At 47.6% G+C, this 12,071-nt stretch overlaps 1 protein-coding gene across 2 annotated transcripts in view; it reads left to right on the top strand.

Moving 5' to 3' along the window:
* The window catches only part of Lama3 (laminin subunit alpha 3), a 207,665-nt gene that overhangs the window by 133,151 nt on the left and 62,443 nt on the right, over nucleotides 1-12,071 (top strand). Inside the window, exons 36-39 of one of the 2 annotated variants that reach the window (XM_021645417.2) lie at nucleotides 2,295-2,393; nucleotides 4,158-4,241; nucleotides 6,698-6,928; nucleotides 10,449-10,559. In XM_021645417.2, coding sequence (XP_021501092.2) covers nucleotides 2,295-2,393; nucleotides 4,158-4,241; nucleotides 6,698-6,928; nucleotides 10,449-10,559 — 525 coding nt within the window. Of the gene's footprint in view, nucleotides 1-2,294; nucleotides 2,394-4,157; nucleotides 4,242-6,697; nucleotides 6,929-7,671; nucleotides 7,905-10,448; nucleotides 10,560-12,071 lie in introns of those variants that run through there. The other variant, XM_021645416.2, reaches the window with a different exon arrangement.

The raw sequence follows: 12,071 nt of genomic DNA, 5'->3' as shown, positions 1-12,071 counted from the left end.
CAGCTTGACTCGCACAGCTGAATCGGGCCTGTTCAGTGGCTCTCCCCCAGGACCTTATAAGCGAGCTGCATACGTGATTATAGCAGAGCGTGGCCATGATCTGAGTCCAGAAGTTCAGGCCCTGGGTGGAAGTAGAGGCTTCAAGGTAGTTGTGATAGAACATGTGAGAAAGGGTGGGTTCCCTATGGCCTAGCTCATGGGATGTCATCATTTCATTCTGTGTGTGGTTAAATATTGGGGCGATTATGGAGGTCCCTTTATGTAGGCAAAACTGATAAAATCATCAGTCACTGGGGAATTAACTCAGGGTCTGTAAGTCAAGTCAGCGGCCATTAACTCAGTGAGGACTCCAGATCTCTAATTCTGGATGAGGAGCTATGAGCTTTGACATTTTCATGTGGGGACCATTACTTCTCCATCATCTGACTCTCCTTCTCTCAATGGTTGGCCCATGGGTTAATTATTTGTTACTGTGCAACAGCCTAAGGTGATAAGTAATTATGTTGTATAATTTCTGTGTACTGGGGAATCAATGGCCCCGATTTCCCTCTGGGGTTATGAATAAGATATTATTCAGGGCTAGTTACCTTGGAACTAGAAGGTCCACTTTCTAAGGATACCGCCCTGGTTGCTAGTGGCCTTCTGTCCCTTGCTATTTCTGGCTAGAAGCTTCAGATCCTCATCACATGAGACCACCCAAGACTACTCAAGGAGCCTTGTGACCTGGTGGCTAGCTTCTGCAAAGCTAACTGAGGAAGATGAATGAGACAGAGAATTAGTGAAAGAACTCAGGACAGAAGCCATAATCTTACCACCCAACCTTGGAAATGTTGAGATCTCATTTCTGCTTGATCCCGCTCCCTAACCCATTAGAAATGAGTTGCCGATCCGAGCTCACACTCAGGGAGAGGGCAATAAAGCTTCACTTACGTGATTTTTCTGTTGTTGTGATAAAACACCACAACCAAAAGCAACACCTAGAAGAAAGAGCTGGTTTTGGCTTAGTGTTCCAGAGGGACATGATAGTGGGAGAGGCATGCCAGCGGGTGGGTAGAGCAGGAAGCTGTGCCCCAGCATCTCCTACCACACAGAGGATGCAGAGAGTGAGCTGGAGGTGGGTCAAAGGTATGAACTCTCCAAGCCCGTGCCTAGCCTACATCTTCTGCAAGCCTGCACCTCCAGGAAGTTCTACAACTCCCTAATCCGCACCACAACAGAGGGCCAGGTGTGAATACTGGAGCCTGTGGGGGACATTCCTAATAGAGCCACTCCAGCTTCCGGGGAGGACTATCAGAATTCATGCACATAGTTTAAAAGGACAGTGCTTAAAACCAGCTAGAGGAGCCTAGGGTGCTCCCTGGAAATGGGCCCAGACCCTGAGAACACAGCACTGGGAGGCTTCGTCAGGTCGCAGGTCCCAGGAGAAGCTCCGATGGCCTGGGATCCCGGAGCGGCCCTCCTGCTCTCACTCGGACCAGCGTTTTGCTCTCGGTGAGGTGATGTTGCCATCCGCACACTCTCACCACCCCCTCATTCCCAGCTGGCTGTAAAGCTGGGGGAGAGCAGGAGCAGAGGTGAGGCAGTAGACAGTGTGCCACCAAGGTCACACTGTGCTGACCCATCCACACCTCCCAGGAAGCAGCCGACCGTGGCTTCTGTCTCCAACAAAATTCATAATAACACAGGGAAGAGTGGTCATCTGCTTTCAAGGGAGTTTGTTTTTCTGAAATTTTATTTTTAAGAGATTTATTTTGCAACCGATATATTTATTTCTTCCAGTTAAATAATAGATTTTTTTAAAGACTTTTTTTGGATTAAGCAAACTTTTTATTTAGTCATCATGTGAGGGGAAAAATCTTATTTGTTCAAGTATGGTTGTTTTTTTGTTTTTTTTTTTTTAAATAAAAGCACTTTCTTAATATTTTTTAAAGTATTTATTTTTATTTTATGTGTATCAGTGTTTGACTGCATGCATGTCTGTGTGAGAGTGCTAGATCCCCTGGAACTGGGGTTACAGACAGTTGTGAGCTGCCATGTGGGTGCTGGGAACTCTGAAAGAGCAGCCAGTGCTCCTAATCACTGGGCCATCTCTCCAGCCCCTACCTTCTTCTTTATAAAAACATGTTTGTGTTAATGGTTTTTAGCAACGTAAAAATGACATAAAGCAGGAGAGGAAGGCCTCATTCTTAGTCCCACCCCTAGGAAGCACCTCCCCCGTCCCCCACCCCCCAACATCCTGGTTGACATCAGCCTGACCATTTCCAGTGCTGTTGACACTGTTGGTTCAATTTCAGGTTTCCTCATACGGCGGCTTCCTCGCCTACCAGGCCAAGTCCTTTGGCCTGCCTGCAGACATGGTTCTTCTGGAAAAGCAGCCAGATGTGTGGCTCACTGTAGGTATAAAGGCGTGGCCCGACACAGCAGGGAGCGGTGACCGTAACTGGGGCTGTGCAGAGTGTTAGAGTGATTCTAGCGCATGGCACGTCTACCCAAAGCTTTCCTCTTTCCCCTCCCAATGTATTTAGCTGTATTTCACCTCTGAAGCTGCAATACAGTGCCCCAAAGGCTCTTAATTACAGTGGTTTAGAATAAAGCAGTAAAGAAAAAAAAATCTTTCAATTTAGTCTCAAAATGATTTTGAGCACATTCTTCAAAATCAAACAAGACAGAAATCCCTGGATTATGGGTTAGGGAGCCCTACCCTGAAGCTGACTCTACTTCTGTTTAATTTGGAAGGGGAGGGGCTGCTGGAGATGACGCCCAGGGGCTCATATTTGCTTTATGAGCTCCATCAGCACCTCCATTTTGCATTAGGCGCTATGGCGGGGGCGCTGGCAACTCCAGCTTTTGGGGAGGCTTCCCTGCACTGTGCGCTGTCAATGGGGAGCGGAAAGCCTCGTGTGCCTCCTCGCCAGCTTGGAAGATCTTTGCGGTCAAGCACTGCCGGGCCATATTTTGCTTTGACCAGTAAAGAAATTATTGAATTGTAAACACTCAAGGGGGCCTTAGCACAGCATTATGAAACTAAGCAACAAAGACTTTAGAGTTCCATAAGTTAAAAAAAAAAAAGTTACATGACGAGAGCGCCGTCCCAGAAGGGCAGTGTTTCAGCTACACATTCTACAGCCCATTTCATAGCGGAAGCTACTGCTGTATGTAATTTTTACTGCAGAGGAGTTAACTGCGCTCACTCTTCGAATGCGCTAGGGAGGTAATGATCAAAACTTCCCCTTAATTTTACCTTCAGATGTGAAAATTGTTTAGGCTCAAAAGTTTTTTGTCTTTATTGCTTTATTTGAAACCACTGTAATTAAGAGCCTTTGGGGCATGTTCCTTAGATTAGGGCTTGAAGTGATCTGTGATCCTGGGTAATGTTCTTCCCTCACCAATGGACTGCCTCGGGGTTTGGAACCGGCACAGAGCAGCTGGGCTGTGGCGTGTGACAAGCCCATGCAGTCCTGTGAAAGCCCCCAGCAGCCACTGGATGGGGCGGGGCAGGGGCTGGGTGAAGGCCAGATGCCAAGGGAGCGCCACAGGAGCGGGACTGCAGTCCTGGGCCCCTGACTCCTTCTTCAGTGTGCTGAGCACACCAGCTTCAGAACCAGGCTCCGTTAACCCTTCCCCCATCCCTGCCCCCTGCAGTAACCCACCAGCAAAGCTCGGTCCTACTGGCAGCTATGAAATGTGCTTTTTACATTTACTACAAAGAATGACTAGAGTGAATACTTTCCTCCATCTTTGAAACATTGTATTTATTTATTTGAGAGGTATGCATGCTTCATCCGCCTAGGCAAAGGAGAGAGCATCAGAGGCCCTGGGACTAAAATTGTGAGCCTCCATGGGGACACTAGGAGCTGAACTGAGGTTCTTGGGAAGAGCAGTCAGTACTTCTAACCACTGCTCCGCTATCTCTCCAGCTCTTATTTTGTCCCATGTTTTAAAATCACTTTTTGTCAAGGTCATTTTCATATTTGTAGAAATGTACCATATTGGCTACTGTTCTCCCGTTTCCGTGTCACTAACCCAGTCAGTGCTGAGCTGTTCCGGGCTAGTTGTTGTGTATGCTGTGGACACACACGGGACTCTGTTGTAGCGTCAATAGGAATCACAGGCCTCCCAGGTAAGGCACTGATGCATTCCGGCGTCCCTTTAAACAGGGCCAGCACATGTCCATCGTCCATACGGAGCCCAGCGACCCTCGGCCAGACAGGCTGCATCACGGGAAGGTACAAGTGCTTGAGGTAAGAGAAGAGACTCAGAAGAGGGCTTTGATGACCCTGCTGTGCTGTGCTTCGTTTCTTTCAGCCAGGGTTTTCACGGATTTAAGGGTACAGAGTGCATGTGTATAGAAACACGCACACACACATACATATATATACACACACACATACATGCATATATACACACAGAGGGGGCAGGGTTTAAAAAACAAAGCAAGACAGGGGACCAGTGAGGTAGCTAAGTGGATAAAGATGCCTGATGTCATACCTGACAACATGAGTTTGATCATGGGGCTTACGTGGTAGAAGGAGAGAACCAATTTCCTACATACACACACCATGACAAATGCACGCACACACATGCACAAACACAGGGAAACACCCACACACACACACATAATCTAGAGTATAATATACCGCCGAGTGTTTGATACTTATGGGGGTTTTATATTGTCTTTACAAATATTTTCCCTCATGTGGGGTTGGGCAGAGTAAAACCTCAGCTAGAGTTCCTTAGGTGCTGTTTCCCCCTTGTCTAAGAAAAGCTTTCTTGTTGGCTTGAAACTCGCTGGGTAGGCTGGTCAGCAAACTCGCAGGATCCTCCTGTTGTCATCTTTTACCCACTGAGCCATCTCTCATGTCCAGAGCAAGCAGAGGGTTCATGTTCCTTAGGTTTTTCTGCTCTCCACAAACATCTTCATGCATGTACAGGCCCATGGAGACCCGACACACACACACACACACACACACACACACACACACACACACACACGTAGATACTTAAAACCAACCAGCATATGAAAGACACATCGGAGAGGTCACTTTCTTTCCACTGTGTGCAGACGCAATGAAAATGGTCATCTACAAATCAGGAGGAGCCTCCTGATGCGGCTGTACAGCCAGCACCTCGATGTGGGACCTGGAGCTTCCAGAACCAGGACACACTTCTTTAAGTGCCGACTTCTTTAAGTCGGCTACTACAGTTTGTTATGAGCAAAGCGCACAACCCAGCACATAATCTAGAATATAATATACCTAGAATGTTTGACCTCACCTGGGTTTGTGTATGTCCTTTTCTGGAGGCACATGTGAACTTGAAGAAGCCCAAGTGCACCAGACTCCAGGAAGAGAAAAGAAAACATCTGAGGAAGCATCCACTTCCCAAACCCACTGGGAGTCACTGACGTACCAGTGTCAAGCCCTGAAGCTCTAACTAAGATAGAGGGGAGGAGGGTCCCCACAAACATGCTGTGATTCACACGCAGAAAGACAAAGGCAGAGAACTGCCCAAGCACCAACTCGTCACACACAAGTGGCCCTAGGTGTCAGGAGTGTCTGTGGCCAACACATGGTGGGTGAGCTATTCCAACTACTGAAGGAGGACTGAAAAGAATGACTCAGCAGGTAAAGGCATCTGCAGCAAGCCTGAGGACCCAAGTTCAATACCAGGAATCCACATGATGGAAGAACACCAGCTCCTGCCAGCTGTCCCCTGACTTCTACATGTGCTCGGACACACATGTTCACACACACACACACACACACACACACACAGTAGAAAAAATTACAAAGCAAAAGAAATACAGTGCAACAAAGAATTATGTGCAAAGCATTTAGTGCAGTGATCTGAGCTCTGAGCAGAAAATCCATTGCTAAGTGACTTCTTGGTAAGAGGTTGTTAGTCACAAAAGCCTTCCAGGGGCTGAGCTCAGCTGATAGGAGGCTCCTAAGAAGTAGGGTGTGCTCTTCCGGGGGTGGAGAGGGTCTGTGCAGAGTTTCTGCCTCCAACCATGAGTGTTTTTCAGACTTGCGCACTGCTGTGCTCATAGCTCAGACCCCTGCGCCATAGGAACCTACAATTACAACAAATACGATAGTTCACTTCATGCCATGTGATTTTTTTAAGAATAATAAAATTACACACATCTATTACAAATAAAAATGATACGAAGGGTCATGAGGAGTGTCTCCCACCGGTAATTTCTGTACTTGGAGGCTAAGGTAAAAAGAAGCTTACTCTGTAGTAAGCTTCTACATAGTAAGTAGTAAGCTTACTACATAGGAAGCTCCAGGCCAGCCTCGTCTCAAAAAGAAAAGCAAAACATCCCCCAAACAAACAAGCCCCCCAAAACAAAACAAGCAAGTGAACAAACAAAGCAGCAGATCAATAAGACAAATGTGTGTGCTTGCTGTCCTAATTATGCACATCTAGCTAGCATTACCTGATTCAGCTCATCTTTCTTCCTGCATCTTCACCACTGACTTTATGTCTTCCTGGATTAAAGTATGTTCACAAAGGAAGGAAATCCCCTTCCCTGGAGTAGCCCGGTGTGACTGTGTTCCAGGCAGGACGCCTATTTGACTTCCTATGGCTCCTTTTCCCTTATCGATGCCCACTGGGTTCGGTTTGACCCGTCCCAGGGCCTTTCTCTCTGGAAGACACCCGGCCTAAGGAAACCTTTCCATTGGCTGTGCAGGGGAACTTCAGGCACGCAGGCAGCAGCGCCCCGGTGTCCCGAGAGGAGCTGATGACCGTGCTGTCCCGGCTGGAAGGGCTGCACATCCGGGGCCTCCACTTCACGGAGACACAGAGGCTCACCCTGGGTGAGGTAGGGCTGGAGGAGGCCTCTGACGCAGGCAGCGGACCCCGGGCTCACCTGGTGGAGATGTGTGCCTGTCCCCCTGACTACACGGGTGACTCATGTCAGGTAGGAGATTCTCCCAGCCCCGGTCGGCATTCCCCATCTGTGCCTGGCACTTCCTGGCCGCTGTCCAGCATTGCCTTATGGTTGGGGCTCTCTACCCATCAAGCAAGTGTGCTAGACCACATCTAGTATCCTCCCTAAGACTATCTTCAGGAATACAAAATACGCAATGACATCGCAGGGTCTTGCCATTCAAAGGAGACCCTGGGGGCTCCACAGATGTGGACATCATCGGTAGGGAGGCTCAGCGTTTGTGTCTGTACCGTTCTAGCCTTTTTGCTGCCACCCTGCGACCCCAGCGCAGACACGGAAAATCTCACTCCCGTTTTCCACCTCTTAGCAGGTCTGAGTTGTTCAACATTATCCTCACATGATTAAAATCATAGGTTATGCCTTCCACTTCTTTTCTAACTGATTTGAAAATATAAAATAGATAGCCCACGGCAAAGAGGAGAAGGCGGATTGGCACCCTCGCGGCCAGGGTGTGGGCTCTGGCGTTGACTCAGCCTGTGATTTACAGCTGGTCTCATGTCTGGCGCTGTCTGCAGGGCCAGGAGGGTAGAAGGTGATGTCTGCCCCTCCCCCCATCTGCCCCACCTCCGGGGAATTACAGAGCGCTGTGCTCTGTAATGCGCTCTCTCTCCAGGTGTAGGCTGACTCATGTGTGAAGTTTAAAGGTGGGGCTCCCTGCCGCAGACAGCCTTCCTTCCCTGAGTCAGGCAGGCCCGGGCACTGAGCAGGAAGGGCAGGTATAAGAGGAAGAAGGCAGAGGTTTGCAGGCAGCAGCGCAGGCCACCCAGGGAACAGGATGCCCCCGGCAGTGAGGTGGTCAGCCTGGAGGACAGGATGGCTGTGGATCTTTGGGGCAGCCCTGGGCCAGTGCCTGGGGTATGGATCAGAGCAGCAAAGGGTAGCCTTTCTTCAGCATCCAGGTCAAAATCATCTGCAAGCAAGTTATATGGAGCTTAGACCCAGCCAGGTAATGCCCCTATTAACTTCGGTTTGGGGTGGGAAAATGTGGGCAGGTTGCTGACAGTTTGAGTTAGGGTTATTAAGGAGTAGGTGGATGGCTGGGGGAGGGGCAGGTGGCCTCCCGGTTCCTGTGAGGGTTTATTGCAGTGCTTAGCAGATCGCTCTCCTGAGCTATTAACCACAGCCCCATAAACTTCAGCCCACCTTGGAATGCCTAAACAGCCAAGAGCTTGGATGCTCACGGAATGTTGTATACCAGGAAACTCTGTGCCCTTCAGGGACTAGTTCAAGCCTGTGACAGGACTCTATGCCTATGGGCTTGCAAGTTTCACACTTGGAAGAAAATTTACCCACAAGGTAAAACATGAGAAACAGCGCCAAAGCTAAGAAAAGCTATCAAAGTTTGTATAGTGCCTCTCGGACACGCTGTGATTTGCCAGGCCTGAAACAGTCATGGATTCTGCTCACCCCTCACATGCCCTGGCTGCTACATGTATACGTACAGAGAAACGGAGCCTGGGGCTTATGAAATAGACCTGGAAAGTGGATGGCGCATGATTTTAGCCTCTCTAATGGAAAGTGTTACTGGAAATTTTCTCCTTAAAGAATGACTTTGTAAAACTTTACTGCTTACAAAGTCTCTTTGTTGACGTAACCCTGTTAGGACACATTCCTTGTCACCTGGAGCAAGCCTTCAGCAGAATTTGAACACTTCTGTAAGACGTCTTTGCTTGTTCTTGGAGCCACGAAATGTTCACAACTGAGTCACTGGCAGGCATTCTGAGTCACATGACCTAGAACTCGGGCAGCGCATTTTTCCTGCTTGTAATTAAAAGTATCTTAAGGTGGATGATTTTGTTTTGATCATGATAAACTGCTCTTTCCCAAAGAAGGTTTAATTAAGGCTTTTGTCCAAGCATGGTGCCTTCACCTCACGAGACCTGTTTGTTCATTTGAATAACTTGTCCCTTACCAAATGTAATTATTTTGAGCAAGTGACGTGATATATGATGTTTACTGCAAAGCACTCGCAGTTACTGCTGCAGATGGCCTGTTGCAGACATGATCGCACCATCCCTGGCTGGATTTTATTCAGATGTGTCTCACATGTGAGCTATCAGCAAAGAACATTCCTTTCATTCTTTAATTCTTCTTTAGACAAGCCTGTTCCTACAGAGCCCATAAAGAAAAATGTTTTACAATATATCCCTTTGTCTAAACATGGTCCCTGATCAATCAATTAAAGGCCTTCTGTGTTACACACTATGTTCTGTTGCTTAAATGATCTGTAGTCACTGGTCATTTGGGAAGGAGTTCCTGGCTGACACACGACTCCCGCTCTTCCTCCATTTTCCATATACAGGTACCTCTGTGGACATTGGTGATAAGACTGGCCTATGTATCCAAGGTTTCTCTGGACTCTTATTTCTGAGTCTTATGGACATACATGCTGTTTAGGACAATGAGCTAGGTTGAGATATTAATTTTTCCCAGTGCTTTAAAGATAGGAATCTGGGAGGTCAGAGCAACAAGCGGGGAAATGTCCAGTTTTAATCTATGCACCGATTAGCTTTGCCAAAATAAAGGCCTCATCTACCTATAATCCTTCTTAAAGGCAGGACGAACTCTAAATGATTTTAGTGAGTGCTATAAGAATCAAAGCACTGTTTTTTTATTTATCTGTTGGAACTTTTTTTTTTTTTTTTTTTTTTTTTTTTTTTTTTTTTTGAGATAGGGTTTTTACTCTGCAGCTCTGGCTGGCCTGGAACTCAGAGATCCTCCTACCTCTGTCTTCCAAGTATTGGGATTAAAGGCCTATTTAAGTGATCTTAACAGAATCTATTAAACAAGATATAAACTCATGAAAAAAATACTGACTCTTTTTATTCAGATGAGAATGAGTAGCCCATGTTATCACAATGAAGGAGACAGTAGACTAGAGATAGAACTGATTGGTGAAACATTGAAGACCAAACCTGGTCAGGCCGGGTCTCTGTAATCACAGTGAGCCAAATTCATATGAGCAGTCTTGTACGTGAGAACTCAACACCTCCCGTCTCCACAGGCTCCCTGGTGGCCACTGGTTAGTGGATGTCGCTGAGGTGATTCCAGTAACTGTACCATTGTTGAGTAGGCTCCCCTAATGACTCTTTATGCCCACTCCACCCCCTCCCCCTGAACCCACACTTGGGGAGGGGTGAGCTAACAGGAGGATCTTGTTTGGCTTGGCTGTCTACCCCGGCAGGGCCTGGAGTCCTAATCCTCGTTACTCTCATACTCCGTCCTTTCATTCCCTTCCAGACAATGGGGGTGTGGACAGGGGCCCACATCTCTTTTCTCGGTTAGTTTTCATTCCCGCCATCACAAAGACATAGCACAGCTTGACCAGGAAGCAACCAAGTTGCTGGTGGTTGGTATGAGAAATCCACACAGCTCCTAGAGAAGGAAGGTTTTTAAACCCGGCTTCTCCCCAGTCAGAATCACGGCAGGCTTTGGAAAGTAATTCTTCTCTTTTCTTTGTATTGATTAAACATTCTTCTTTGAAAAATAGGGTTGTCGCCCTGGATACTATCGGGACAAAAGCTTGCCTGCTGGAAGGTGTGTTCCCTGCAATTGCAATGGACACTCAAATCGCTGCCAGGATGGCTCGGGAATGTGCATTGTGAGTAAATTGGTGGTTTACTGCTGTTGGCGGGCAATCTGCTACTCCTCTTTTCCCTGAGAGGACAATGTTCCAACCCCTAAGTAGAGACTGTTGTAGCCATGGAGGGGCTTCTGAACCATCTGGCTGAATTAGGTATTTTCCACTTCACATTTGCCTCCATTGTAACATGCACCCTCGGAAGAGAGCACCAGTCTGAGCAGTCATGAGCTACCTTACCTCCTATTATGTCTGCCTCATTAAATGATAGTAATAGCTGGACTGTGAGGCTTAACTCTTGCCTGGATATAATAAGCCTGAGCTGTCACTCTGGGCCTCAGTTTTATTGGGGTGACATGGGTTTCAGGAAGGACACGTGAGGCTGTCGGATAAGCAGTAACCCAAGAAGGCTGCTGAGGCGGGGGCTCGGCTGGGGGAGGCAGGAATGTCAGAAGTTGTCCTAGTCACTGGTCTGTGACAGCGAGGAGACACTGTGACCATGGTGATTCTTGTAAGAGAAAGCATTTAACTGGGACTGGCTTGCAGTTTCAGAGGCTTACTCCATCGTCATCCTGGGTGGGAAGCATGGCAGCATGGAGCCTGGGGCTGGAGCAGTAGCTAAGAGTTCTACATCCCGATCCATAGGCAGGCTGAAAGCTACAAGGGGCCTTTTGAACCTCAAAGCCCACCCCCAGTGGCACACTTCCTCCAGCAACAAAGCCATGTCTCCTAATCCTTCTCCAGCAGTATCTCTCCCTGATGATGAAGCATTCAAATATGGGGGTCTCTGGGGACTCTTCTCATTCAGACACCACAGAAGTAAGTTCAAGGTCATTTTGGCTACCTAGCAAGTGTGAGGTCATCCTGAGACCTATGAGACCTTGCCTAGAACAACAACAACAACACACAACTGGGAAGGGAGGGGGGCAGGGCATTCACGAGGGAAGGAAAAGAAAGATGATAAAAAGAAAGACAAATGAGGGAGAAGGGGATTCTGAGAATGGCGGTGACTCATGCCTAGTCAGTCAAACACAAACACCCAAGGTTGCCCAGGTAACATGGGTTATGGGAAATGTAGGCCTGGGGTTCGTACCAAGGAAGAGAAAGAGCTATCCTTCACAGAAGCCTCAGGCCTTCCAGCTGCCTTTCTAAGGGCAGTTTTAATGCTTATAGTTTATATGCTAGAAAACGGTCTTACTTTGGAATAGTGTATCAAATTCTCTCCAATAAAATCATTGCCAGGCATGGTAGCACATGCCTTTAATTCTAACACTCAGGAAGCAGAGGCAGACAAATCTCTGTGAGTTCAAGGCTCACCAGTGAGTTCCAGGTTAAGAAGGGTATACAGTGAGAAAAATTTTTAAATTAGTTTGTTAAGTAATTTTCATCTCCAAAGGGGCTTTAAAGATTTCTTTATTTTTTAACAGTACTTCATTCTTCCTTTCCCTCCGGGTTCTCCCTGATTGATAGGCAGGGCCTCCCCACTTAAGGCAAGGACCTTTGGGAATCCACTCTGCTGCCATGACTCGCTCT

Source organism: Meriones unguiculatus, chromosome 2 (assembly GCF_030254825.1).
Source record: "Meriones unguiculatus strain TT.TT164.6M chromosome 2, Bangor_MerUng_6.1, whole genome shotgun sequence".
Taxonomy (NCBI): Eukaryota; Metazoa; Chordata; class Mammalia; order Rodentia; family Muridae; genus Meriones; species Meriones unguiculatus.
Note: the sequence above shows the minus strand (reverse complement) of the source record. Positions and strands in the feature narration are given on the sequence as shown.